This window comes from Monodon monoceros, unplaced genomic scaffold (genome assembly GCF_005190385.1).
Source record: "Monodon monoceros isolate NGI ecotype Baffin Bay Population unplaced genomic scaffold, NGI_Narwhal_1 Super_Scaffold_4, whole genome shotgun sequence".
Taxonomy (NCBI): Eukaryota; Metazoa; Chordata; class Mammalia; order Artiodactyla; family Monodontidae; genus Monodon; species Monodon monoceros.
Window position 1 is genome coordinate 22,124,492 of NW_021703781.1, and position 25,243 is coordinate 22,149,734.

Sequence of the window (25,243 nt, forward strand, 5' to 3'; positions counted from 1 at the left end):
GGCGGGAGCCTGGTTGGGGAGCCCAGGCTCGGGTGTTGTGGGGATTCTCAGGTCCCCTCCTTCTTGTTATTCCCCTCCCCCAGCCTCCTTTCTTCCTGGAAGCCAGCGCTTCCCTGGCAACCAGCTGCCTGCTTAGGAGCCTAAGTCTTCAGCAGCTTTCCCATCAAGGACCCCCAAGCTCCCAGAAATATAACACGGAGGTGAGGAGTTGTGGCTCTGCCCAAGACCTGAGCCTGGGCTCCGCCTGCTTGTTTTGGAGCCTCAGTTTTTGGCATTTAGCTCTTCCCTCCTGCCCTTAGCCCTTGACAACAAAAGAAGTATCCTCTGCGTAGCCCCAAACGGATAGGATTGTCAAAGTCCATTAGACGACTGAGGGGTCATCTCATCCATCCCCCTGTCTCTCAGATAATGAAACTGAGATCTAAAGAGGTGTGGCCTGGCCAGGGTCACCCAGCAAGTTAGTGGTAGGATTTGGTGCTCTCCCTGAAAAGAGTGGGCAGGCATGGGCACCAGGCATTTGGTGCTATGAGCTGCATCAGCCTAAGGATGTTCCCACTGCCCAGAGCTCCTACTGGGATTCCTGCATCTTACACCTCGCCCTTCAGTGAATCTCATTTTCCTTCACCTTCTCTTCCCAAGCTGACTGCACACCTCATCTATGGCCTTCATTCTTCTTAGATGGTAGCAGGCAACACTCCTAGGGTGGTGCAGGCTGCCAGGGGAAGTCCCACCACGGATGGAAGACACCCAAGGACATCCACTGGACAGCTTGGCCCTCTCCCCTGTCCTGAGCCCTTCCAGATCCGGACTGTTGAAGTGCCCCACTACATCCCTCCACCTATTAGCTCTTAAGACTTCTCATGGGAGAGAAGAAGAACTCCACAGCAAGGGGCAACCTAGCCATACCACCTCCAGTATAAATCAAGAGGGCCTCCCAGGAAAAGGTGGCCTATCTCATAATGTCCAACCTTCAACATCTATCTCTGCACCAGGCATCAGACCAGATGCTTTGCAGAGATTATTTCTAATCAACCCCACAAGGTTGGTTATCATTGTACCTACTGAGGCTCAGTGGGGTTACGTATCTATGGCCACATAGCCAGTAAGTGACAAAGTCAGGATTCACGCTTGGGTGTTCCTGACCCAGACCCTCTGTCCCTTTCACACCAACAGACTTCCCCTTCTCCCCACCATCAACACACTTTTCGAAATCCTTAGACGCACAGCACAGGGTTGAAGTGATCGGCAGAGACAAGAGGGCAGATCCAGAAGAAGTGGGAGGGTCCCAGGCATTACAAAGCGAGTCACACGTACTGTGGCCCCATGGGAGCCTGCCCAGCCAGGCAGGCTCGGGCCTCTCTCTGTATCACTTTGCAGGGGAGTTCTCTGCTCCTTTCCGGTATGTGGCAGGTAGAGGAGGTGTTCAGCTCGCAGTTTGACAGGACACACCTCAGGGCCAGCTGTGACTGCCAACAGCCTCAAGGCCAGACTCCTTGTCAAAAGGGCTAAGCACCGGGCATTCTCAGAGTGAGAAGAGCGTACCCCAAGTCCCCCTGGAGATAGTCCATAAGCCTGAGGTACAGCCAAGCAAGCTGGGTGGGCTGGAATACACTGGAATGATCCCGGTGTGAATGGATATGGAACCTTTGGGAGGTGGGATTTCTGGGTCTCCCCAGTGTGGCTGTTATAGTATACAGTGCCTGGCTGGGAGCCAGTGTGACTAGAATAGCTTCAGACCAAGGAAGTGTGGGCAAGGAGCAGTCATGCAATCCACCTACCCCAGGTGAGGCTCCCGGAATCTCAAAAGGCTGAAGGAGGGAACTGTGGAGGGCTGAGCTAGTCAAGCCTGGATCCAGAGAGCTGCAGTGCTGTCACCCACCTTCTCCTCCGTGCTCCCCGAGAACCTGGAGGAGGGTCAGGGAACAGAGCTGGCAGGTGCCTCGCCATGGACAGGGCAGCATGGGGCCATCAACAGACAGGTTTCCTAGTGGGGGATGAGAAAGATGTGTCTCTCTCCTCTCCCACACCCCCAGCCTCGTGGGAAACCATGGGTTTAGGCAGGACGGGCTGGGAGTGGTGTGAGGGAAGGGGAGGGACTCCAGAAACACCTCGTCTGCCTGTGAGTGGAATTCAAGGAGTAACCATGTGTCTCATTCTCCCTCAGCTAACAGCCACGGATGCGGACGAGGGCGAGTTTGGGCGTGTATGGTACCGCATCCTTCACGGTGAGTGGGCTGACCTAGGATGCCGGGGAGGGGGGCAGGCCCTCCTGCTCGGGGGGTAGCAGAGCTTCTCTAGGCTGCCAAGGGTTTGGGAGGTGCAGCCAGAGAGGCCCCAAGCGCTATACACACAGGGCGGGCAGGTCAGAGGGAGGAACCAGGGATGTTCTACAGTCATCTGCGCCAAGTTTGTTGTATTTTAAGTGAGGATGCATTCGATTGCTATGCTCCCCAAGTTCCTCATGTCCCATGGTGGGATATCACCCTGACAGAGGGGGCCTTGGGGAATAAGGCAGCCCCTGGCAGTGAGCTCCCAAGAGACTGAGCCTCATTGGCCCAACATGTATCATATGCCCATCCCTGAACCAATCACTATGGCCTCGGACACTAGGACAGCCCCCCAGTGGGCTCCCCAGAATGAGTCTCACTAGACCAGCTGGAATCATGGGACCATGCCTGAACCCATCCCTATGGCCAGAGACTAAAATGTGCTGATCTGCTCACTTCTGCAGTCGGCTGAAATCACCCCTATGCAAAGCACACGGACTGAGAGTGGAGGTGGGTGGGTCCCAAAGGAATATCAGGGTCCACAAGATGAGGAAATGGGAGCTTCCCCACTAAACCCCCAACAGAGAATTACATTTGGGTTCCTTTCTTTGTAATGCCTCAGAGTCCTCTGAAATATTGAATCTACTGACACCGCTGGGTATGGGAGTCTCAGGGGACCTGCACGCCTTCCATAGGGGTCACAGAGTGAGCTGCTGCCCCGTCCCTCAAATCCTGCTAGGCCAGGGCAGCATCAGGCAGAGGCTTCTTTGCCACTTCAGGCTTCAGCCAAGCTCCTAAGACCTCGGGGCAGGGTCTGCATTCTGTGGGTCTGGGCTCCCCAGCTTCCCTCCCACCACCACCACCACCACCACAATCCCACAAGCATCCTACTCCAGGGCAGAGCCCATGCATATCATCTATCCCTCCACGCAGGTAACCATGGCAACAACTTCTGGATCCATGTCAGCAGTGGGCTCCTAATGCGAGGGCCCCGGCCCCTAGACCGGGAGCGGAACTCGTCCCACGTTCTTATAGTGGAGGCCTACAACCATGACCTGGGCCCCATGCGGAGCTCCGTCAGGGTGAGGCCGGGGGCGCTCGGGCTGGGCGTGTGGGTGGTGGGGATGCACACTGGGACAGCTCTCGGTGAAGCCCTGAAGCCTGTTCAGCGCCGACCTCAGGGCTGGGCCAAGGCCTCAGGTGGGCCAGAGTTGGCCACCAGTTGGGACCCGGTGGGGGCAGGGCCACCCCTAGTTTAGGTGCCAAATGACGCCTGGAGCTCAGGTACGGTGGGGGAGCCTGGGATCTTGGACATGTCATTTTGCTCTAAGCCTCAGTTTCTCCAGATGTAGAAAGGGACCAGCGATACTGATGTCTATCCTAAGGGATGAGGCGTCCTTACTATACTAACCCTCTGCATCCACACGACTCTTTAGGGTGGAAATCTCACACACGTGATCTTGGAGCTGTAGCTGTTGCCAACTTCATTTTACAAATGAGGAGACTGAGGCACAGAAAAGTCACTCGTGATAGAACCAAGACTTGAGCCCAGGTCTTTGAGTCCCAGTTCGGTGTTCTTTCCGTTGGAAGTGTCCCCCAGATATTCCAGTCAGTGCTCCCAACTGCCCCATCAGATATATTCGTTTCTGCCCACCCTCACTCACCTCGGGCCTCTCCCCTATGGAGCGAAACTCAAATCGACCTTAATCTTCCCGAATGGTCAAAAATGTGCACCCAGATATTCCACTGGCTGGGCTGGTTGGTGTACTCCCCTACCCTGTAACAAGGGGATGACTGTGATGAATGAGATAACCTTCAAGTCACCCCCATCCTGCCCCCAGCCCCTTCCCCTTAACCAGATGGAAAGTGAGTCAGACCCTAGAGGTGAAGAGTAGGAGGAAGATGGGAAAAGGTGGGGTGGGGAGCAAGCAGGGACTTTTACCCAGAACTGAGTGGGGCTGAATCAGCTCCTCTTATCGCCCCATCTCTGCCCCACTGTTTCCCTCAGGCTGGAAACAGTGAACAGAAGCCTGCCTCGGGTCACCATCACGAAGGAGGTGCTGGGGAGCGGGTGACTCAGCCTTGGCCCATCTTCTGATATTGCCCCCGCAGCTCTGCCCCAGGAGGAGATGGGAAGGGAAACCTGGGTCCTTTTAGGCTGCCCCTCTAAGTGAGATCTTCCCAGATGGAGATGGCTGAGGGGGTCAGATCCCTCGGGTATTTATACCTTGGGACTGCTTGATTCCAGGGCCCTGGTGACTGAGGGTGAGACAGTTACCCGAATGTGCACCAGGGCAGCCCCACACAGCCACGCTCACCTGCATGACTGCGAGATATTAAATCAGCACTAAATTGCTTATTGAACTCATTTAAGCCTCATAAAAACCCCATGAGGTAGGCACTGTTATTATACCCATTTTATAGATGAGGAGACTGAGGCAAGGAGGGCTTCGCCAATGTGTTTAGAGTCCCATGGCACTAAGGGTAGACAGAGCCAGCCTTCACACCCAGGCAGTCAGCTCAGGGCTGTTCTCTTAACCACAGTACTACGCTGCCTCACGGAAGGTTCCAGAGCACAGAGGCCACTGCTGCCTTATCCCCAAAGAGTCATTTTTAAGGTGGGAATTTGGTCGCTGGCCCTAGGGCCAGGACTTGATGGCCCTTACAGTAGCCAGCTCCCACACCCCTGAGCCCTGGGAAAGCTGGGGACCTTCCTGAAGACAGTATAGGGACTCCCTGGACTCATTTGCCCAGCAGCAGCAGACCTGGCTTGTAGGGACAATCCATATTCTCCTGTTCCTGCTTCAGAGACCAGGACAGCACAGATGAGGGGCCAGGGAGTGTGAAATGAAACGGTCCTCGTAGAGGCTGGGGCCCCACGTGCACACCGCGCAGGTGCACACGTACACACATCTCCTGCCTCGTCCCCTTGGGCTGGTACAGCATTGGACAGAGAGTGGGGCTGGGAACCCAGGGAGCCCGGTAGCTCAGTCGCTGAGCCTTGCTGCTCAGCAAGAACTTGGCAGACCTGCCTGTTTCCTGTACATCTGTGTCTCTCAGGTTTGCAAACCACACAGCATTTTACCTCCTGTCTCTGCTGCTAAAAACAAGGCTGAGACCGGTTAGAGGACAGTGGCATGCAGCCAGTCTCATGGAAGGCCACACCCAGGCTCCATGCCACCTCCCTTTGTTTATTGCGCTGTCAGACTAGCTCTGTGTTTTCCCCGCCACCCTTGGAGTCAAGGCCATTTGGACAAGCAGACTTGGGAAGGGGAAGGTTCACAGTTTCAAAAGATGGATGGGCAGCTTCTGTTTACGGCAGGAGAGTTCCTGAAATTCATCCATGCAAATCCCCCCCACACCCACCCGCCCCACCCAGGATCTCCCCAGCCAAGTTCTTGGTGAAGCCAGACTTAGAAGGTTCTGGCTTGTGAGCAGCTGTGCTCTGAAGTAGGCACGCTAGTTTGCATAGTGGGTTCTGGGTGTCTGAACATGAAAATTCGATGACATAGCAGGGCTACACGGGCCCCAAGAGCAGGGAAGTAGAGAAACCTTAACCCCCATAAACTTCTCCTCCCCACTGGCTCTGCCACCCCACTCACCTCACAGTTCTCCACTGGTCAGAGCACCATTTCCACTTATACCAACAGAAGCCCCTTCCCTTCTGTCCAGCTAATTCCCAGCTAACCCTGGAAGAGAAGCTGGGGCTGATCTGAGAGGCAGTGATCAGATCAGAAACCAAATATGTGTGCTCTCAGACGAGGCCTCGCGCCACCATCGGTGCTGGTGACCACACATGTGAAATCCACGCCACATGTCATTGCCCCTACCCCATTGACTCCCCACCCGCTCTGCTGACCACTTCCTGCTGGCCCTGGCTCTTTTAGACTGGAAGTAGGGTATCTCTCCTGTTTGGGGGCCAGCTCATCCCCAGGATATAGCAAAGAGTGGTAAGGTTGCTAGACCCGGAAGCAGGAGAAGCCCCGCTCTCTTTCCAGCTCTCGGTGACCATGAGGCCTCGGGCAAGTCCCCCATCTTTGGGCCTCTGTTCCCTCATCTGGGAAAAGAGGCAGGAGCCCTGGGCCTCCTTGCGTGCCACCACTCTCTGGTCTCTGCCTATAACTCCCCTCCCCACCACACTGATCCTTCTAGACATAGCCCTGGTCCTGCCCATACCTGGACCAGACCCTCCCATGCTCCTGTGGGGGGGGGGGGGGGATGGAGGTGCACAGAAAGAAGGGTGGGGTGCTGATCTCTAGCTATAACATCTCTCTCCATATACATCTTTTGAACTGTTTTTTGTTGTTGTTATGTAAGACATACATGTTCATTAAAGAGAAATTAGAAAATGTAAATAAGCAGTGATGAAAATTATGCATAATTCCACAATTCAGACATAGCCACTGTCTTGGGCAGGGTCTGCAGAAGCAAATCCTGAGACAAGGATCGGTGTGAAAGTGACGAGTGGGAAGTATAGGAAGTGTTCCCAGGAAAAGCCGGAAGGGGCTTGGGACCAGGAAGGAAAGGCAGCCAGCAAAGTGGAACACAGGAAACTGTGACTCAGTCCCACAGGGAGCTCTGGAGAGAGTCATCTCAGCTGCCCCGTCAGTCCGTGGCTAAGGGCTGCCTTAGCCAGTGTGGGACGTAATTCCCAGGCGCCTCCGGCTCTCTGGGTGTCTCTGGCTCCAGCAGCAGCGGGGGCTGGGGTTAGTCCCCAGCAAAGACCCACAGTTCTGGCCGCTGGCAGAGTGAGAGCACCAGAGAAAGCACAGGGGAATCTAGAGTAGCCTGAGCACCAACGTTCTCTGCTACCGCCATACTTAACGTTTTCCTTTCTGTTCTCCCAGATGTATCTTGATAGTTGAATGGGGTCCCTTTAAACTTTTCAGGCACTTTTGCAAGACCCTGGCTCATTTTGTCTTCATAACCATCCTAGGAGTGGGACAGGGCGTGAACTGTTAAATTGATGTTACCCGTTTCATAGCTGAGAAATTGGACGGCCCAAGTTTCACTCGTTAGCCACAGGTTCCCACAGGATTGGCAGCAGAGCCAAGAGCAAGACAAAGTTTGTTCTCTAACATGATATTTAAGCACGGGCCATGCGCCAGGTACTGTGCAGGGTGGGGGAACATGGTGACCTACCGGACAGCCCTAAGCCCTCCGTAGGGAGTTCACAGCTTGCCCAGGAGAGCAGTGACCAGACACGCAGGCTCGGGTGGGCGCAGCCCTGGGCTTGCCCAACCCCACCCCCACCCCCCCGACCTTTCATCCCTGGCCCGGCTCGTGCAGGTGATAGTGTACGTGGAGGATGTCAACGACGAGGCCCCAGTGTTCACGCAGCAGCAGTACAGCCGCCTGGAGCTTCGCGAGACAGCGGGCATCGGCACGTCGGTCATCGTCGTCCGAGCCACGGACCGAGACACTGGTGAGGCTGGCAGGAGGAAGCCGGGGAGTCCATTCCCCAGAGTGACCCGCCCCGGCTCATGCCTCCCTCTCCCGCGGGGCCTGTCATCCTCAGGATGCCTCGGCTCCCCCATTGAGTGGCTCCCAGGTGGGGAGGGGCTCATGGGACAGTCTTGGTGGCATCCCCACCAGATTCCCAGTCCCAGGAGGATGGGAGTCATGGGGAGTTACCCTGATTTCTGGGCAGAGAGAGGAGAGGTCACAAGCTTGGGAAGTCCGGATTTGTCGTCCCAGAACCTGTCAGCTCCTGGCTAACCTTTGGCTAAGGGCTAGGCAGGGTTGGGAGGGATAAAGGACTTGTCCAAAAGCTGGCTGAGGCCTGCTCCTCCAGCCAGCGCTGCCCAGGGCCTGGCACACACACATTTCACAAGAGGCAGTGTCCTGTTCTACAGGGCTGTGGCCATCCCTGAAGGCAGCCCAGACCTCGCCGAAGGCCCCGAGCCCTAGAGGTAGCTACCGTTAGCAGCACAAAATGAAGGAGAAAGATGACCAGGTCACTGTGGGCCTCTTCACAGGGCCTGGCTGTCTGGGCCTGTGCCGCAGGCCAGGGATACAGCCAGAGAAAACCTCCTTCCTGTGCTTCTAATTTCCCAGCTCCTGCCCTTCTTTCATGTAAGTTGCTCTGGTAGCTCCCAACCCAGCCCCTGTCAGCACCCCCAACTCACCTGGAGCACGGGATGGAGTAGAGGGAGAAATAGGCCTGAAAACTCCCAAGCGATAGTTCTCCCTTAATAAATGGCACCTCTATACAGTTCAGATCACATACATTGCTGGAGGCTAATGGTTCAAGACATTTTCTGGGTCAGGAATCTGTCTGAGAAACTAGTGAAAGCTATGGGTCCCTTCCCAGAAAGAATGCATGCCCAGAGTTTTGCAAATAATTTCAAGGAAGTCTGGGATTTCCTGAGTGATTTTATAGTCATTCTCTTTGAAGTATGTGGACTTCAGCTAAGGAATCCCAACTCTAGCTCCTGGTTGAAGCGTGTATTCCAAGGCACAGGAATTGGGGGTGGAGGGAGTGGGGAGAACAGAGAAAGGTGACCCTGGCACTGGAACCCTTTGGCTATAGAGACCAAATGAAGGCTCAGCCACTTCTGAGGATGCTGCCCCGGTCGAACGCTTTCTAAATCAAAGCCTCCACTACAAGGGATCCCTAATTTCCCCACCCTCTCCTTGTCCAGATACCCAAGGGAGGTGCTTGGGCTTGAATTTTACGGCTCCAGGAGCAGAACCAACCTGCTCTGGCATATCTCTCATCTCAAGGCCAGACCCCAGAGGGCGTCAACAGTGTGTGCTGGGCCTTGCCGTCCTTAACCTTGACCCCGTCCTCGACAGTTTCTCTTGGGACAATCGGACCCAGAGGCGGGGGGTGGTGCACGCTGGGTAGGTGAGCCAAGGCCTCTCACCCTGTCCCTCTGGGACAGCAGTGGGTGTGCTGGGGCAGCTTGTAAAGCCACAAGGCAGCCCACCCCCACCTGGGACTGCATAGCCTCTTGTGCCCTCCTGTAGGGGATGGTGGCCTGGTGAAGTACCGCATCCTGTCAGGCGCGGAGGGGAAGTTCGAGATTGATGAGAGCACGGGGCTTATTATCACCGTGGATTACCTGGACTACGAGACCAAGACCAGCTACCTGATGAACGTGTCCGCCACCGACCAGGCACCCCCCTTCAACCAGGGGTTCTGCACTGTCTACATCACTCTGCTCAACGAGCTGGACGAAGCTGTGCAATTCTCCAATGCCTCCTACGAGGTTGCCATCTTGGAGAACCTGGCACTGGGCACCGAGATCGTGCGGGTCCAGGCCTACTCCATTGACAACCTCAACCAGATCACCTACCGCTTTGATGCCTACACCAGCGCCCAGGCCAAAGCCCTCTTCAAGATAGATGCCCTCACGGTGAGGGATGGCACAGCAAGGGTTCTCTCTGAGGGCAGGAAGCTCAATTCCTGTAAAGCTAACCAGCGTTCATTGAGCTCCTTCTATATGCCCAGCACTCTTCTTTGTCATAAAGATAAACATCCCCGTAATACATCGCTTTAATATGCAGGGATAAGGTAAAGTTTATACACAGGCAACCTGCTGTCTTCTTGTTACTAGATAACGAAAGCTGTGCGAGTCATCGTGTTTCCCTTTGTACCGTGGCTCAGATATAAATTTCATGCCTCACTGCAGTAGCTAGTGGTCTTCGTTAGGTGTCTGGTGCAGCGATGTCTTATCTACTGCCTGGATCTTACTCCTCCATCTTTGCGTTAGAGTGTTTTCTCTCAGAATCCCTTCTTTGAAAATAAGCACAGTAATAATTGCTACAATGTGCCACACCTTGTTCCGGGGCATGCTGGGGACACAGAGATGAACAAGACCCTTTGCAGCCCTCAAAGAGCTCTCAGGCTAGGAGTAGAAGTGGGAATAATCAAGGATGCAGATCAGAGCATCACAAGGGAAGAGATGAAAAGATCTACAATAGAGGTGTAATGGAGCGCCTTTGGGGCCCAAATAAAGAGAGCGATCGTACCTGGCTGGGGAAGCGGGAAGCCTGCATGGAAGAGGTAATATCTGAGTGGGATTGAGAGAGAAGTAGGATTTCAGCGGGCAGAGCTTCACGGAGAAGTTATGCCAGCAGAGGGAGTAATGTGAAGGTGGGAAAGTGGACAGAATGTCCCGGGTTGGCAAGGAGTCTAGTTTGGCCAGGGCACAGGACTGCTTGGGATACGATGTCACTGCCCATCTGACCCCCTCCCTGCAGGGTGTGATCACCGTCAAGGGCCTGGTGGACCGGGAGAAAAGCGACTTCTACACCTTGACGGTGGTGGCAGACGACGGCGGCCCCAAGGTGGACTCCACCGTGGTGAGTGGATCCCCGGCCGAGAGCCCCACGGGTACAGCCTGTCACTGCTCCAAGTCCCCCCAAACTGACATCTTCACCAGCCACCCAGCATGCAGGCAGGCAGTGGGTGAGGGTTTAGGTAGCCCAGGAATGGCACTGCAGCTGGCCATGCCACACCTTCCCGGGCAGCCTGGGCAGGGCTGAGACCTCAGGTGGGGGGAGGGGTGGCATCCTCCACAGACCACTGCTTGGAGTGGGGCTGGAAGAGCTGGGACCGCTGACCATCTGCATCTTTGCCTTTTCTCTCCCTTGGCCACCTCCTGCCGCCTCTGCCTACAGAAGGTGAGTAGCCCATGGACTGGTGCCCTCCCCTGTGGGTTGTCTGTGGCCAGTGCTGGCTTGGGCGCTGTGTGGCACTGGGCCTTCCTGCCTCTCCTGGGGGAGAGGGCACGTGGACAGGACTGCAGCTGGTCCCTGCTCAGACCCCTCCCAAACTCCCCCACCCATCCACTCTCACACCTGAGCCCAGGCCCCTCCCGAGCACGAGCTCCATGTCCAGCTCTGTCCCCTCTGCCCTCCTTGTCCTGTCAAGCCCACCCCCAGTGGGTCCTGGGGTGGGCACTGCACTAACAAGGAGTATGTGGAACACACAATGGAGGGAACACCGAGGCCTCATCCCAGCTCTACTCGTCAGCGGCTGTGTGACAAGGCTAATTGCTCAACCTCTCTGTGCTTCCTTTCCTCGGGTCTAAAGTGGGTATCATACCAACTGCCCTGCCTTCCTCAGAGGATGTGATGGAGCTGGCCGATAGGAAGCCTTTGTAAACTAGGAGGGGTGATGGGAGCGGGGTCTGTAAGGGAGCCCCCTTCCCTCTCTCAGGGTCAGTGTTAGGAGCATGTTACAGTAGTCGTGTGAAGTGGGGCGCCAGGTCCAGGGGAGTGTGGGCAAGGGCAGCAGTGGGCGTATGGTGTGAGTCACTGCCCTTGAGGGCTCTAAGTAAAGGCACAGAGACCTTGTGAACTTCGGGGAGGTTGACTGCTGAGGTCAGAGGTGCAGACAAGACTCCTAGAAGGGTAGAGAAGTGGTGACCTCAGGCTAGGGGTGGATATGAAGGTGGGCCCCAGGGGCGGGTCATGGGGTGGAATCCTGCAGTGATAATGAGAACATTTAACAATCGATTCGGCTTGGGCCCCAGCCAGACAGGTCTGAGGCCATCTGTAGACCACATGGGTGTCCAGCTCACCATCAGCCTTGGTTACAGCCACGTTTTCACCCCTGCTGAGTCCTTTTCACCTTAGCCTAAAGGGATAGACCAACCCGGTGTCCAGGCTAAGAGCCAAATGCAGCTGCTTGGCATCCTGTGCCCCATGGTTCCCTCAAGGTGCCGGCTCCAGTGGCCCTGGTTGTGGCTTGGCCGTACCCAAAAGGCCCCTCCATCCACGGGGCGAGCCTGGGGTGAGCGAGGCGGCGAGCAGCAGTGAGCCCCCACAGCTCCCCTCGACCCCCCCAGGTCCCTGAGGGCAGCCAGTGAGCAGGGCCGTCAGGTGGCAGATGGTGGGCAGGTGCCCTGTGTCCCACAGCTCGTGGCGAGGCTCCTGGTCTTCCCCACCAGGGGATCTAAGGCTCAGAGGGGTTAAATGGAGCCCTCTCACAAGCCTCAGCAGCCTCATCCATAAAATGGGCCTAGTCTCCCCTCGCCCCTGTTGTGTGGAGTCAGGGGGCTTGAGGCCAGGTAGAGCCTGGTGAGCAGTAGGGCTGTCCCTCCCGAGGCTGCCGAAGCCCCTCGTGGACCAGGCAGCCACTTCCTGTGCTGGGGCTGGCGAGGGCGTTTCAGAACACACACTCCTCCGTGGGACCCTGTATTGCCACAGTCCCTTCAACCCTCTTCCAGGAAGCAGGACCCACCCCCCTTTGTTCTGCCCTGGCTTCCTCTCAGAGGCTCCCAGGGGCCACTGCCCCAGATACACCAGCCCTGTCAGTCCCAAACTTGTTGGAGGTGCCAGGGTGGAGGCAAGCTGAGGGGCCTTTTAAAGGCACCACCATTTCCTCTGCGAGGCCGGAACCCCCAAACCACAGCTCACCTACACCTGACTCCTCCTCAGCGCCAGCAGCCCCCGTGGCCCTGAGAGGGGTGGGGAGGTAGCAGAAGGGGCAGGCTGGGCGGGGGTGGCTGGGGGGTTACTCAGAGCCGTAGGAGCTCTGAGTAACACCCCCGGGCTTTTGAGGGATCAGGGAGGGGAGATTTGGGCCCTGAGACCCTGGGTGGGGGCAAAGGCCCATAGCTCATTCCTGTAAATCTTGGTACCTGCCTTCCTAACGCACTCACTGATGCAGACTCCCCACTGTTGGGAACACCTCATCAGAGTAGCAAATGTGGAGGGAGCACCTACTGTGTGCCAGGCTCTGGGTTGGGCTCAGGGTACATACAATGGGAAACCAAAATCAGACGTGGCTTCTGCCTTCACAGGCGTAAGATGGAGTAGGGGAAAGACACTGATCAAACTACCACACCAATAAATATATGCCACGAGAGAGTGGATAACAAGGCGTCGGGGAAATCAAGGAGGGCTTCCCGGAGGAAGTGACTCAAGCTGAGCTCCTCAGAAAGCATAGGAGTTTACACAGTAGAGAAGGAAGAGCATTTCAGGCAGAGGGAACAGCAGGTGCAGAGGCCCTGCGGTGGCAGGAAGCATGCGGAGTCCCAACAAGGCCTTGACCAGAGTGAGAGAGTTTGGGAGGGATCAGATTGCGGGGGGCTTGTTTGTTTTCTTCCTGAGAACAGGGTGGTAGACATTATTATGCCCATTTCATGGGTGAGCAGACTGGGGCTCTGGGACTCCACAGAACTCCCTGACCAAAATTTATGTTGGGTGGGCAGCGTCTTGGCAGGTGAGATCCTGCCTGTCTGCCAGGCCAGAAGCAGGACAAGGACCACATTTGTTGGCTCATTTATTCCTTCCAGCCTCCTGATTCTGTAGGTGTTCTCGTTCCTACTTTCATCTGAGGAAATGGAAAATCAGAGAGGTTGAATAACTTTTGCCAAATCACACAGCTAGTAAGTGGTAAAGCTGGTCCTGCTGTGAAGCCTGGGTTTGTTGCCTACAGTTCTGACAGCTGCCTGAAATATGGAAGCGTGGCTAGAACTGAGAAGGGGATAGTCCTGATTAGGAAGGAGGGGGGATGAAGTGGAATCTTCTCTGAGTCGTGGTGAGGTTCCACAGGCTCCCCATGGAGTCCTGTGCACACCAGGAGGCAGGTAGGCCTGGGAGCCCCGGAGCCCCAGGCCTGGGGAAGGAGAGGATGGGATCTGGCCTGGAGCAGGGTGGTGGGAGAAGGCCTGGCTTGGGATTGCTAGAACCTGAGCCTCCTCCCCTCCCACCACACTGCAATCCCCTCATCAGTGAACCCGAGGGGTACCTACGACTCTGGCTGTGTGGCCCATGGCCATCCATGGGCTGGAAGCTGCACCCCAGCCAGGCCTTCTCTCCAGGCTTGCTATTCAAACCCTGCAGGGGAAGCCTGAGCTGCAGACACAAAACAATGTGCTCTTTGCGTGCAACTTGCATGTTCCCTGTTTCTATCTGGTAGTTGGAAATTCCCCTCTCTTCCCCGTCTGCCCTCTCCCCACTGGGACCACCAAGCCACCTTGTGACCCCTCTCCTGCTCCTGAGCCCTGTTTCCTTTCCTCTAATCTAAAGGTGAAAGTGAAGAGGCCTTTGGGCAGTATATGGTTGCCAGAAGTGTTTTAGCTGGCCCGCAAAAAAAAATTTTTTTTTACTATCACCACCTAATTCCACATAAAAATCTGGATTCCTAGTTCCTTTTGAAAAACAGGAAGCTCTGCCCATGCCAGGCTGACACACCCTCACGGATCTGGAGCCGAGTAGCCTCCGTTTCCTTTAGCCAGGGCCCATGCCTTCCAGTTCTCCAAGGCCCCACCACCTCTGAGTCCCCCCGCCAGGCCCCAGCACTTGAGTGTGTGCAGCCCTCCCCCACCAGACTTCTAGAAGAAATGCGTTCAGGGCCTCCGTGTAAAGTCAGGGTTGGCCTAGGCAGGCTCTGAAAGCTTGCTGACCTTCTGGAACTGATTGGAGGTCCCGTCCCCACTGGGCCCACAGCGGGACCCTGTGTTTGGGGTCAGGGAGGGGAAGAAGGTGGGAGGTCTCTGGCCATGTTCACATCCAGGTCTACATCACTGTGCTGGACGAGAATGACAACAGCCCCCGGTTCGACTTCACGTCCGACTCGGCCGTCAGTGTGCCCGAGGACTGCCCCGTGGGCCAGCGCGTGGCCATTGTCAAGGCCCGGGACCCCGACGCCGGCAGCAATGGGCAGGTGGGCACCAAGTGAGATAGTCCAGATCTGCCCTGTCAGTAGGGGCTCCCACAGCCCCTCAGCCGGAGGGGACCTCCAAAGCCATCCCCTCCCTGAGCAGGAAGCAGAGTCATCCAGGCTCTGCCGGGCCCTGAGCAGGCCCGCCCTGCCCTCACCGCAGTCCATGGTCCAGGGAAGGAGACAGAGCTGTGCAAGCTGTCAGCCCTGCTTGTGTCCAGGGAACACGAGGCCCAAGACTGGCCACGGCTCAGTCCCCGTGGCAAGCTGAACACAGAGGGGGTTTAATTTCCCCAGTGACTCCTTAGTCACCTCATCCATGAACCACACAGCATCTCACCCCTGTGTGCCAGCCCTGGGCCAGCCCTCCCCACGAGGACCCAGGGCCCCAAGAGATCACATTCCTCCCCCTGCTTCTCAGGGCCCCCTCCCTGTCCCCTGGCAAGAAATGCTCCCCGCCACGGCAGGTTTGGGCACCCCCTGAGCACAAGGAAGAGGGGTGACAGAGCGCACCAGTCTTCACACCACTTTGATCTGTCCTACAAATTGAGGTGTGTTTCAGGAGGCTTCCACTGGTTTTTATTTATTTACTTACTTATTTATTTATTTTGCGGTACGCGGGCCTCTCACTGCTGTGGCCTCTCCCGTTGCGGAGCACAAGCTCCAGACGCGCAGGCTCGGCGGCCATGGCTCACGGGCCCAGCGCTCTGCGGCACGCGGGACCCTCCCAGACTGGGGCACGAACCCCCGTCCCCCGCATCGGCAGGCAGCCTCTCAACCACTGCACCACCAGGGAAGCCCTCCACTGGTTTTTAAATGCTTGCACACCTCTAGGGGACCAAGAGATGCTGGCTGTGGAGTTGGAAGCCTATGGGTTCAAATCCTTGTTCTCTTGGGCCCTTGCAAGCTGTGTGACCTTGCCAGTGACTTCTTGTTCCTGAGCCTCCTCTCTGAGCTGTAGAGAACAGCTCCCTTTGACAGGGTCGCTGTGAGAGCCGAACAGAGCCCATGTGACTCCAGGGCCGGGCCTGCTCCCCGCAGGGGGGCTCAGTGCTTCCCCGCCCTGGGAAATCTCATGTGGGACTCGCACCTGGCCCCAGGCCAGTATGCTCGCATCACCCCCACCCCTAGCCTGTCATAGGCCCTGCGCCCACTCTGTGGACCTGCCACCCTCATTTTGAAGGATGTAAGCACTTCTGAATAAAACACATTCTTCTCACTCTCCCAGGCTGAGCAGAGGGCTCAGGTGGGCGGGAGGGTGCTCCCTGGCCTGGCCGGCTGCTGGTCCTCCCCGCTTCTTCACCCCTCGCCCCTCATCCTCTCTCTTCCCTTACAGGTGGTCTTCTCCCTGGCCTCTGGCAACATTGCCGGGGCCTTTGAGATCATCACCACCAATGACTCCATTGGCGAAGTGTTTGTGGCCAGACCCCTGGACAGAGAAGAGCTGGACCACTACATCCTCAAGGTGAGCGCCAACTGCCTTCCATCCCAAGAGAGCTCAGCCCATGAGCACGCCCTGGCTTTCAGCTTCCTGCTGTCACCGAGTGCCGTGGGTAGGCAGCACCCCTTAGGACCAAGAGCGTGAGTGAGGCTGACCTGGAAAGGGCATCCTGGAAGGGGTTTCTGGACCCAGAGCAGGAAACAGCAGAGGTGTCTGTGCCTGCTGCCAGAGCCAGGAGAGAAAGCCTGGCAGCTGATAGAGCCGACTCCTCCACAGACACAGTATGACCTTGGGCAAGTTGTTTACTCTGTCTGGGCCTCGGTTTCCCCTCTTGTGCAATGGGCAGAAAAACCTGGCTTCCTCTGCTGAGGTGAGGAATAATGAAGACCACCACTGTTGCTGAACTGCTGAGGCTACTGTGTTTCCTGAGGGGTCTCTGGGGACCCCAGGGCCATGCTTCTGCAGGCGTCTGAGCTCTAGAACACTTTCTACAGGCCTCCAGGAAACATCAGGGCTCCTAGGGACAGGCTCAGGCTATGGTTAGGACTCCAGCTCATTGCCCAAAAGATTATTTGAGACTGTTCCTCTATTGGCCAGAGACCAGGTCTGAGTGCATGGAACAGAGGCCTTGAAGCCAAAGGCAGGAGCCCTGGGTCTGGTTGCAGGCCCAGGGTCACAGTCAGCGGCAGGATGGGGAGGTAAAGACCGTGCACATCAGAGTCAGATTGCAAAGGACGGTTACCAAACAGACAAGTATTGGGCAACGGTTGTTTGCAGCATAGAGCAGAAGGTGAAAGCCTTGGGGACACCCCAAGGGGCAGGGGGCGGGGATGGGCCAGCAAGTCTCTCTGGCCTCTCAGTCCCCCCCACGCCCACTGAACAGGCAGCCCATTTGGACTCCATATTGCTGATCCTTTTAGCCCTGACTCCAGTCATCCCCCTCCTCGCAGGTTGTGGCATCCGACCGTGGCACCCCTCCACGGAAGAAGGACCACATCCTGCAGGTGACCATCCTGGATGTCAATGACAACCCCCCGGTGATCGAGAGCCCCTTTGGATACAACGTCAGCGTCAACGAGGTGAGGGTGGCTCTGGTGCCCATATGGCTGGACGTCTGGAGTGGACAGTGGGTGTGAGCCGACCGTGACGCACCTGTTTAAATATCCGCCTGGGGACTTCCCTGGCGGTCCAGTGGTTAAGACGCCATGCTTCCACGAAGGGGTCGCAGGTTCAATCCCTGGTTGGGGAACTAAGATCCCACGTGGTGTGGCCAAAAGAAAAAAAAAAAAAACAAAAACGCGTAAGTATCTGCCTGATCCACAGTTCGTCAGATCACAGAGGTGGGGTCGTGGCTTACTCATTCACGGTTCTATCCCTGACACCTAGGCCAGGTCCTGGAATGTGGTAACTTTTTGTGGTTTGGATGGAAAGGAGAGGGGAAGAAGAAAGTGGCCTTTCACCATCAACAGGAAACTGAGGTTTACCCTGGGAGAGCTGCTTTTGAATAAAACAGCTCATTTTTAAAAAATGGTATTGGAATATAGTTGATTTACAATGTTGTGTTAGTTTCAGGTGTACAGCGAAGTGATTCAGTTTCATTCTTTTTCAGTTTCTTATATAGGTTATCACAGAATATTGAGAACCTGTGCTATACAGTAGGTCCTTGTTGATTATCAGCTTATATATAGTAGTGTGTACACGTTAATCCCAAGTTCCTGATTTATCCGTTACCCCACATTTCCCCTTTGGCAACCGTAAGTTTGTTTCCAGTATCTGTAAAAACAGCTCATTTATTACTCAACAGTAAGATTGAGTCATGTCAGGAGAATTTTTGCCCAGGCACTGCTGGATATCATGCCCGGTTGGACATTCATGAAGGCCTCCCTCAACTCAGACCCTGGCTCTCCCACTGACTGGCTGTGTGATTTGCACACATTCCTTCCTGGCACCTCAGTTTTCTCATCTGTAAATGGAGTTGACCTAATCTGTAGCATTATAGAGAGGATTTGATGAGTTCACTCAGGCCCCCGGCATGTAGTAGATACCCACAGAATGTTCGCCACCGTCATCTTTATCTTCCTCCTCGTTGCCCCAGGGTAGTCAGAGCAGAACTTTCTAGAGGTCCAGGTGCAGCCCTTGGGCTCTCAGGAACAGGAGCTAGACTTTGCCCCAAAGGCCTTGAATCTGGAATGACCGCTTTCCTGCTCTCCCCCCAGAATGTGGGCGGGGGTACCGCTGTGGTCCAGGTGAGAGCCACTGACCGTGACATCGGGATCAACAGCGTTCTGTCCTACTACATCACTGGGGGCAATGAGGACATGACCTTCCGCATGGACCGCATCAGTGGCGAGATTGCCACGCGGCCTGCACCACCCGACCGTGAGCGCCAGAGCTTCTACCACCTGGTGGTCACCGTGGAGGACGAGGGCACCCCTACCCTGTCGGTGAGTGATGGGGGGTGGCCTCGGGGAGAGAAGGGTGGGGGAGGGGCAGCTCCGCCTTCTGTGTGACAGGGACGAGATGGGTGGGAGTGGAATGCCACGCGCCAATGAGTCCTCCACAACTCCTTTATCGCGTCTTGAGTCCATCAGTCTACAAGTATTTATGGAGGGCCCGTGTGTGCCAAGCTAGGGTGTCGGTTCACCCACCTCTGCAGCCACTCAGCCTCTATTTAGCCGTGTTTGCTTGCCCAGTGCAGCTCTATGGGATGGTACAGATTGAGCCTGAACCTCAGGGCCTGGCCAGTCCCCACTCCGCCTGCCAAGCTGTGCCGTGTACCTGTGGGGCCTCTGTGCCAAATGGGAAAAGGTGCCCTCTGGCCGCTTCCCCTGCCTCACGTTGGTGTGACACGCTGTGGCAACACATCAGGGTCGGAAAGCGCTGACGTCCGTGGTCCAGTCTGATGCGCGAATGGGTAGGGCCACTGCCCAAGGCAATGTGCAGGGTCCACAAAGTTGCAGAAGGAGGCGGGGCCTGCAGGGCTGGATGGTGACGCCGCTGTGTGGGGTGATGGGCTGAGGGATGACGATGTCTACTGTAAGCTGGCTTCGTGATTGTGAGCAAGTCAGAACCTCTCTGAATACTGGTTTTGTCATCTGTGAAAGAGAGATAATATCTCCTGCATAGGTGGTGTTTGGGGAATTGAGTTAGCTCTTGTCTGTGGAAGCACTTGGTAAACCTCGAAGAAGAGGAGTGTATCAGCTACCTCTCGTCACAATAACCCTGCATTATAAACCAAACAGAGAGGCATAAAACAACCATTGACTTAGCTCCAATTCTGCAGGCTGGCAATTGAGACCTGGCTTAGCTGGGTGGTTCTTCTGCTGTCAGCTGGGCTCCCACATGTGTGCATGGGCAGCTGTGTGTCGGTTGGATGACTGTTCTTTTGGGGGTTGGCTGCCCATCAGTTGGGATAACAGGGCAACTGGGCCACCTGTCTGTCCCCTTTCAGAAGGCTGGTCAGTGCTGGTTCTCATGGAGCCAGAAAAGGTCCGGGGGAAAGAGCAGAGCATGCAAGGCCTCTCAAGGCCCAGGCTTGGAACTGGAACAGGGTTATTTCTACCACATTCTGTTTGCCAAAGCAAGTCACAAGGCCAGTCCAGGTTCAAAATATGGGGAGATAAACTCTCTCTTTTGAAGGAATGAACTGCAAAGTCACGTTGCAAAGAGTATAGATACAGGGAGGTGTAAGGATTGGGGACATTTGTATAATCTGTCTACCCTAGGGACCCTGATTGTAAATGAGGGCTCAGCTCTATCCTTCTACCCCCCAAAGGTGACTCTGTTGGACCCGGTCCTCTCCTTTGGCAGTGGCACTGTGGACTGTGGGATCAGAGCAGGCCTGGGCGGGGCTTTTTATCTGGAGTGACTCTGGGGAGGATGGTGGAATTGGGTCAATCCCAGAAAACCACATTCTGAAAAGCCCAGGATAATACTAATCACTTCAGCCAGTCATACCCAGTGGGCCAAACGGAGGCGCATTTACAGGGCGCATGTAACGAACTGAGAGGAGGACAGGTAGGGGTATCATTTATTGTGGCGACATGGAGGGACTCAGTTTTGACATAACCCCTCCCTGCCTGCACCTAGCTTCAGAGTGAATCATCTTCTTGGTCATCTCTCCAATAGCATTTACAGATGTGTTTGACTACAAGTAACAGAAACTTAACTATGGATTCGTAAAGAAATGAGAATGCATTTTTCTCGCATAACAACAATTCCAGAGAGAATTACAAACATTGATTTCATGCTCAGTGATGTCAGAGCTAATGTTTCTTGGCCTTTCCTTCATGGTTGCAAGATGGCTGCTATAGCTCCAGCCATCATGTCAGAGTTCAAGGCAGGAAATGACAAAAAATAATGAAGAGCTATGCCAGCCACCTCTGCCCTTTGGCTAATTACTTGGGGGCCACATATAACACTGCCTCAAATAAAAGCAGGGCTCTGTTAGTGAAGAAGAGGTGGGCAACTCATAGCATCCGCCATGCTGCTCTTTTTCATCCTGGCCTAGGCCAGTGAACACACCACTCTTACCCCCACTCCCCACCCTTCTCTATAACACATAGTCCTAGAGTTTTCCAGGGAGGCAGATGGTGAGACCCATAATATTCTAAGACCCTGAGTTCGGGAGGCAACATCTGGTTTCCTTTTGGTCCCCAGAAGAAATGAGAATTAGAGAAATGTGAAATCACCCTATCCACATTTAGCCACCCCGAATGGTGGGCCACTCCCCAAGCAGTCTCTGCAGAACTTGGGACTAGTCCCCATGGCCAGAAGTTTCATCTGTTGACCAAACTCTCCTTAGAGATCCACCCTAGCCTGGTGGAGACCTGTGAACACTGCCTTCTCACACGCGGGCCGCTTACATTCTGGCCCTCCTTGAAGCAGGTCTTGGCCTGTTCCAGCTCCCTGGTAAGAGTGTGGGAAGTTGGGTGGTGAGAAATGAAGTCTCCCTTTGTCTACCTTCCTCATCTTGGTCATCACCAACTCTGCTCCAAGAAAACAACTTCAGGATGACCAAGATCGGGAATTGGGTATATGTATATGTGTGTATATGGTTCCTGGGCTGTACTATAATAATACAGACAAACAGCATCAGGTACCAGCTGGAAAAACATTTAAAGGAGAAAACTTTTAAGTCAAAAAGTATCCATCCTTGGGCTTCCCTGGTGGTGCAGTGGTTGAGAGTCCGCCTGCCGAGGCAGGGGACGTGGGTTCGTGCCTCGGTCCGGGAGGATCCCACGTGCCGCGCAGCGGCTGGGCCCGTGAGCCATGGCCGCCGAGCCTGCGCGTCCGGAGCCTGTGCTCCGCAACGGGAGAGGCCACAACAGTGAGAGGCCCGCGTACCGCAAAAAAAAAAAAAAAAAGTATCCATCCTTTCCATTTTTTTTTCTGCTTCTTCATGATGGGAAAAGATCACTTTTATTTGATTTTTGTTGGTGACACCACAGTGAAGAGCTACAGGGACCACAGGGGCATTGTTGAGAACTTAGCACTGGACCATATTTGTTCATTTATTCATTTATTCATTCAGCCAGTGTCCCCTGAATACCCTCTATGTGCCAGGCCCCAGAGATACAGAGGTGAAGGCAGTGCGGGTCCTGCCACGATGAAGTGCAGCTGAGTACGGGAGACGATGAGGACATCCCTGTGCAGGGCCAAGGTGCAGATGGGGCACAGAGAAGGCCTCGGGGAAGACTTCCCGGGGCAGGTGACACCTGGGCTGTCTTGTCAGCCAGTCACAGTTAGCACAGCAAAGGGGGGAAGCATATCCTGGAACTGGGCATCGACCTGAGCAAAGGCCTAAGAGCCAAGCGGTAATCCGGGGTGGGTCCAGGGAGCTGCAGGTAGTCTAGACCCATGGCAGCATTCAGAGCCAGAGCAGGGCTCTGTACCTACATATCCTCATCACATTCTGTCTGGGGCAGGCCCCAGGGGCCGGTCCCAATACTTTCCCAAGTGCCCCCCCCAACTCCCTCCTGGCCCAGCTAAGCCAGGGCCCTACAGCCAGTGACCCTCCATGATTGGCATTTGTCTCCGAGGAGTGCTGGACCCTTGAAGGTTTGCTGCCACTGACCAGGCTGTTACTTCTGGGCAGTGAACACTCTGGGGTCATGAGTGCCCCCAAGCCAGAGGGGACCAGAGGAGGGACCTTGTCTGCTACTGGGCAGATTTCACTGGCTGAGTGTTGAGGAAGTAGGATCACTCCAGCGTCTTCTAGACCAGCCAGAGCCCTGAGAAGCCTCAGACCAGCCATCTCGAGGTTCCAAGAAAGGTCACCGTGGTTTAATAGGGGTGCATACATTTGTCCAGAGACGCCCGGCAGACCCACATGCCATCCTCTTGTTCCCACCTACAAGTACCTGCCTGGTTCAAGCAAGCCCCCACTGGCACAGGACCAGCCTTCCTGTTGGACAAGGGCAAGTAAGAGTTATTCATTCGTTCTTTCATTCATTCATTCATTCAACACCAAGTATGTGCCAGGCCTGTTCTAGAGGCCAAGAAGTCAGAAATGAGTTGGACACAGATCTGCCCTCAAGGAGCCTACAGTTAGTGGGGGAAGTGGACACATAACAGAGAGTTGACACTCTAGGATGTGATAGAATGCTAGGACGTCAGAGCCAGGAGCTAGGGAAGGTTCTGGACAAGGCATTTGCATCCATGTCTTAAAGGATGAGGCTTTCTAAGCAGCGGGGTGGGATTCGGCTACAAAGTCTCCCTAAAACCAAGAGAAATCCTATATCCGAGGCCTCCCATCTCTTCTTTACTCCCTAGGGTCCCCTCCCCCACAGTTTCCTGAGAGCAGAACATTCCTGCAAGTAGCCCAGGCCATCCCCACCCAGCCCTCAGCCCCGTATCACCCGGAGCTCAGAACAGCTGTGCTGCAAGGGGCATCCGGGCCAGCCTAGGCCTGTCACACAATGGTGTGCGCCCAGCAGGGGAAGTCGTAGTACAGCCTCGGCCCTCTGCCTCGCTCCAGGCCACAGACAGGGAGGGCAGGCTTGGGGGAGGGGTCCAAGTGGCCGTCAGGAGACCCCTGCAAGAGGAAGGGCTGGGCCCAGGGAGGAAGGACGGAAGGCAACTGGGAGGTCAGGAGCTGAGCCCCAGGCACAGAGGTACCTTGGCAGGGGGATGGGGAGACGGAGGTTCCCGAGGGGGGCCTCCCTGCCGTGCGAATCACAGCCAGAGGTTAGCAATCCCAGATAACCAGCCCTGGCTTCTCAGGCTGGTGGGGACCTGCAGAAGACACCTGTCCAGGCAGAAAGACAGAAAATCTCCCACCACCCGCTTCTGGTACAAGAGCCGCCAGCAACAGCCCCATGAAAGTCTTTGAGCAGGGGATGCTGCTCTTGGCTCCTCTGTTTATTAAACTTGGACCCTGCTGCTGTTTGTGAAGCCTGCTTCCCCTGGCTCAAGCTCAGGAAACCCCAGCCCGGCCCCTTCCCTGTGCTGCACACCAAGTGAGCCGGCCTTCTCTGGCCCGGCAATGACTAAGTTCAGACCCTTCCCATAGCCCTGCTTCCTGAGAGGGTTCTGCAGCTGCTCACGTGCTACACGTGCAGCTGGTTCAGTTCCTCCAGGAGACCCTGGGGCCCTGCAGATAGATGAGCTTCTCCCCTCCCCATTCCCCTCCTGCAAGCAAGTGGGGTGCACGGGCCGCCATGCCCACCAGGAGTCCTGTGGTTTCAGGGCTGCCAGGCAGGAAGGGGAGTGAAAAGACTGATGTGGAAGGAGTAGAGCCACGGGCTTGTGGGCACAGGTTCATCCCCCAGGGCCCGGTATGTACTGTGAGCAAGTCCAAGTCCTGGCCTGTGATGCCACTCACTTCAGTGCAGAGGAAGGAGCACAGACCTGGGAAGCAGGAGACCCAGGCTTCAGTCCCAGTTCCACGTTCAATTGTGACAAGACACAAACTTTTGGGAACCTCAGTTTCCCTATGCATCAAATGGGAAAATAAAACCTTCCAGGGTTTTCCAGGGGAGGGGTGGGGAGGAGTAGGAACCAAAGAAGTAATAACACCTGGTAAAGCGTTTTGGAAAGCACGGTATTATCACAGGAGAGGCAAAGATATGGAACATATACTGGCCTTGCCCATCCTGTGCCCAAGGCATGCATTGCTAGCGGATGTCAGCACTTTCTCATTAAACTATATTGAATCCCTCTATAAGAATCCCTCTTAACATATATTCCAGGAAGCCATACCAAGAGATCAGAATCGCAAAACAAAATGAAACCCATGCCCGTTGGCCTGCAAAAGCTCAGGGCATCATGGCTGTTGAGGAGAGAGCCCAGACGAAGCTGCTGGGAACTCGAGCTAGCCGAAAGTCAGAGGTGACCCTGCCGATCGTGAGTGGTCCAGAGGACAGAACCCTGGCATCCTGGTTCAGCCCATCACCCAGTGGCTGTGTTTCAGTCATCAGCTCTACAACCAGGTCCAAAGGGCAGGCTGTTATTGGATCCCTACCATAGAACTCACAGAATAGTTAGGGAGCCACAGCGTCCATGCAGGAGAGGTGACCATGCAAAGCGGGTACAGTGAATGCCCAGTGAAAGGGCTAGATGGTCAGTGCTCTCAGTGGGCTGGACAGATGGTGATCAGGGCTGTGAGTGTCAGCTTCTCAAGAGGACTTTGCACCTAGCATCCTGGCTGCCAAGCCCAGTTCCTCTTTCTGCCATTGTTATTCCCTTTGAGTTCCCTGAGCCAATCTTAGCCCAGCCCCCAGCACAGTTAGGCCAGCCCTGGAGAGCTCTAGCTGTCACCCAGGAAGGCCTCTTCCAGGAGGCAGGGCCGCAGAGCCCCAGCTGGGGTGGAGACTGATAAGACCTCTGCAACCCCCAGCCCCACCTCGTCTTCCCAGTTCCCCCACCACAGAGCACTCCGTGAAGAAGGTGATGCATTAGCCCCTCTATCCC

At 55.4% G+C, this 25,243-nt stretch overlaps 1 protein-coding gene across 2 annotated transcripts in view; it reads left to right on the forward strand.

Moving 5' to 3' along the window:
* Nucleotides 1–25,243, forward strand: part of CDH23 (cadherin related 23) — a 443,685-nt gene that overhangs the window by 354,632 nt on the left and 63,810 nt on the right. The window contains exons 29-38 of one of the 2 annotated variants that reach the window (XM_029245124.1): nucleotides 2,165–2,225; nucleotides 3,201–3,349; nucleotides 7,557–7,692; nucleotides 9,240–9,628; nucleotides 10,476–10,577; nucleotides 10,896–10,898; nucleotides 14,743–14,892; nucleotides 16,226–16,354; nucleotides 17,281–17,409; nucleotides 18,547–18,774. In XM_029245124.1, coding sequence (XP_029100957.1) covers nucleotides 2,165–2,225; nucleotides 3,201–3,349; nucleotides 7,557–7,692; nucleotides 9,240–9,628; nucleotides 10,476–10,577; nucleotides 10,896–10,898; nucleotides 14,743–14,892; nucleotides 16,226–16,354; nucleotides 17,281–17,409; nucleotides 18,547–18,774 — 1,476 coding nt within the window. Of the gene's footprint in view, nucleotides 1–2,036; nucleotides 2,226–3,200; nucleotides 3,350–7,556; nucleotides 7,693–9,239; nucleotides 9,629–10,475; nucleotides 10,578–10,895; nucleotides 10,899–14,742; nucleotides 14,893–16,225; nucleotides 16,355–17,280; nucleotides 17,410–18,546; nucleotides 18,775–25,243 lie in introns of those variants that run through there. The other variant, XM_029245118.1, reaches the window with a different exon arrangement.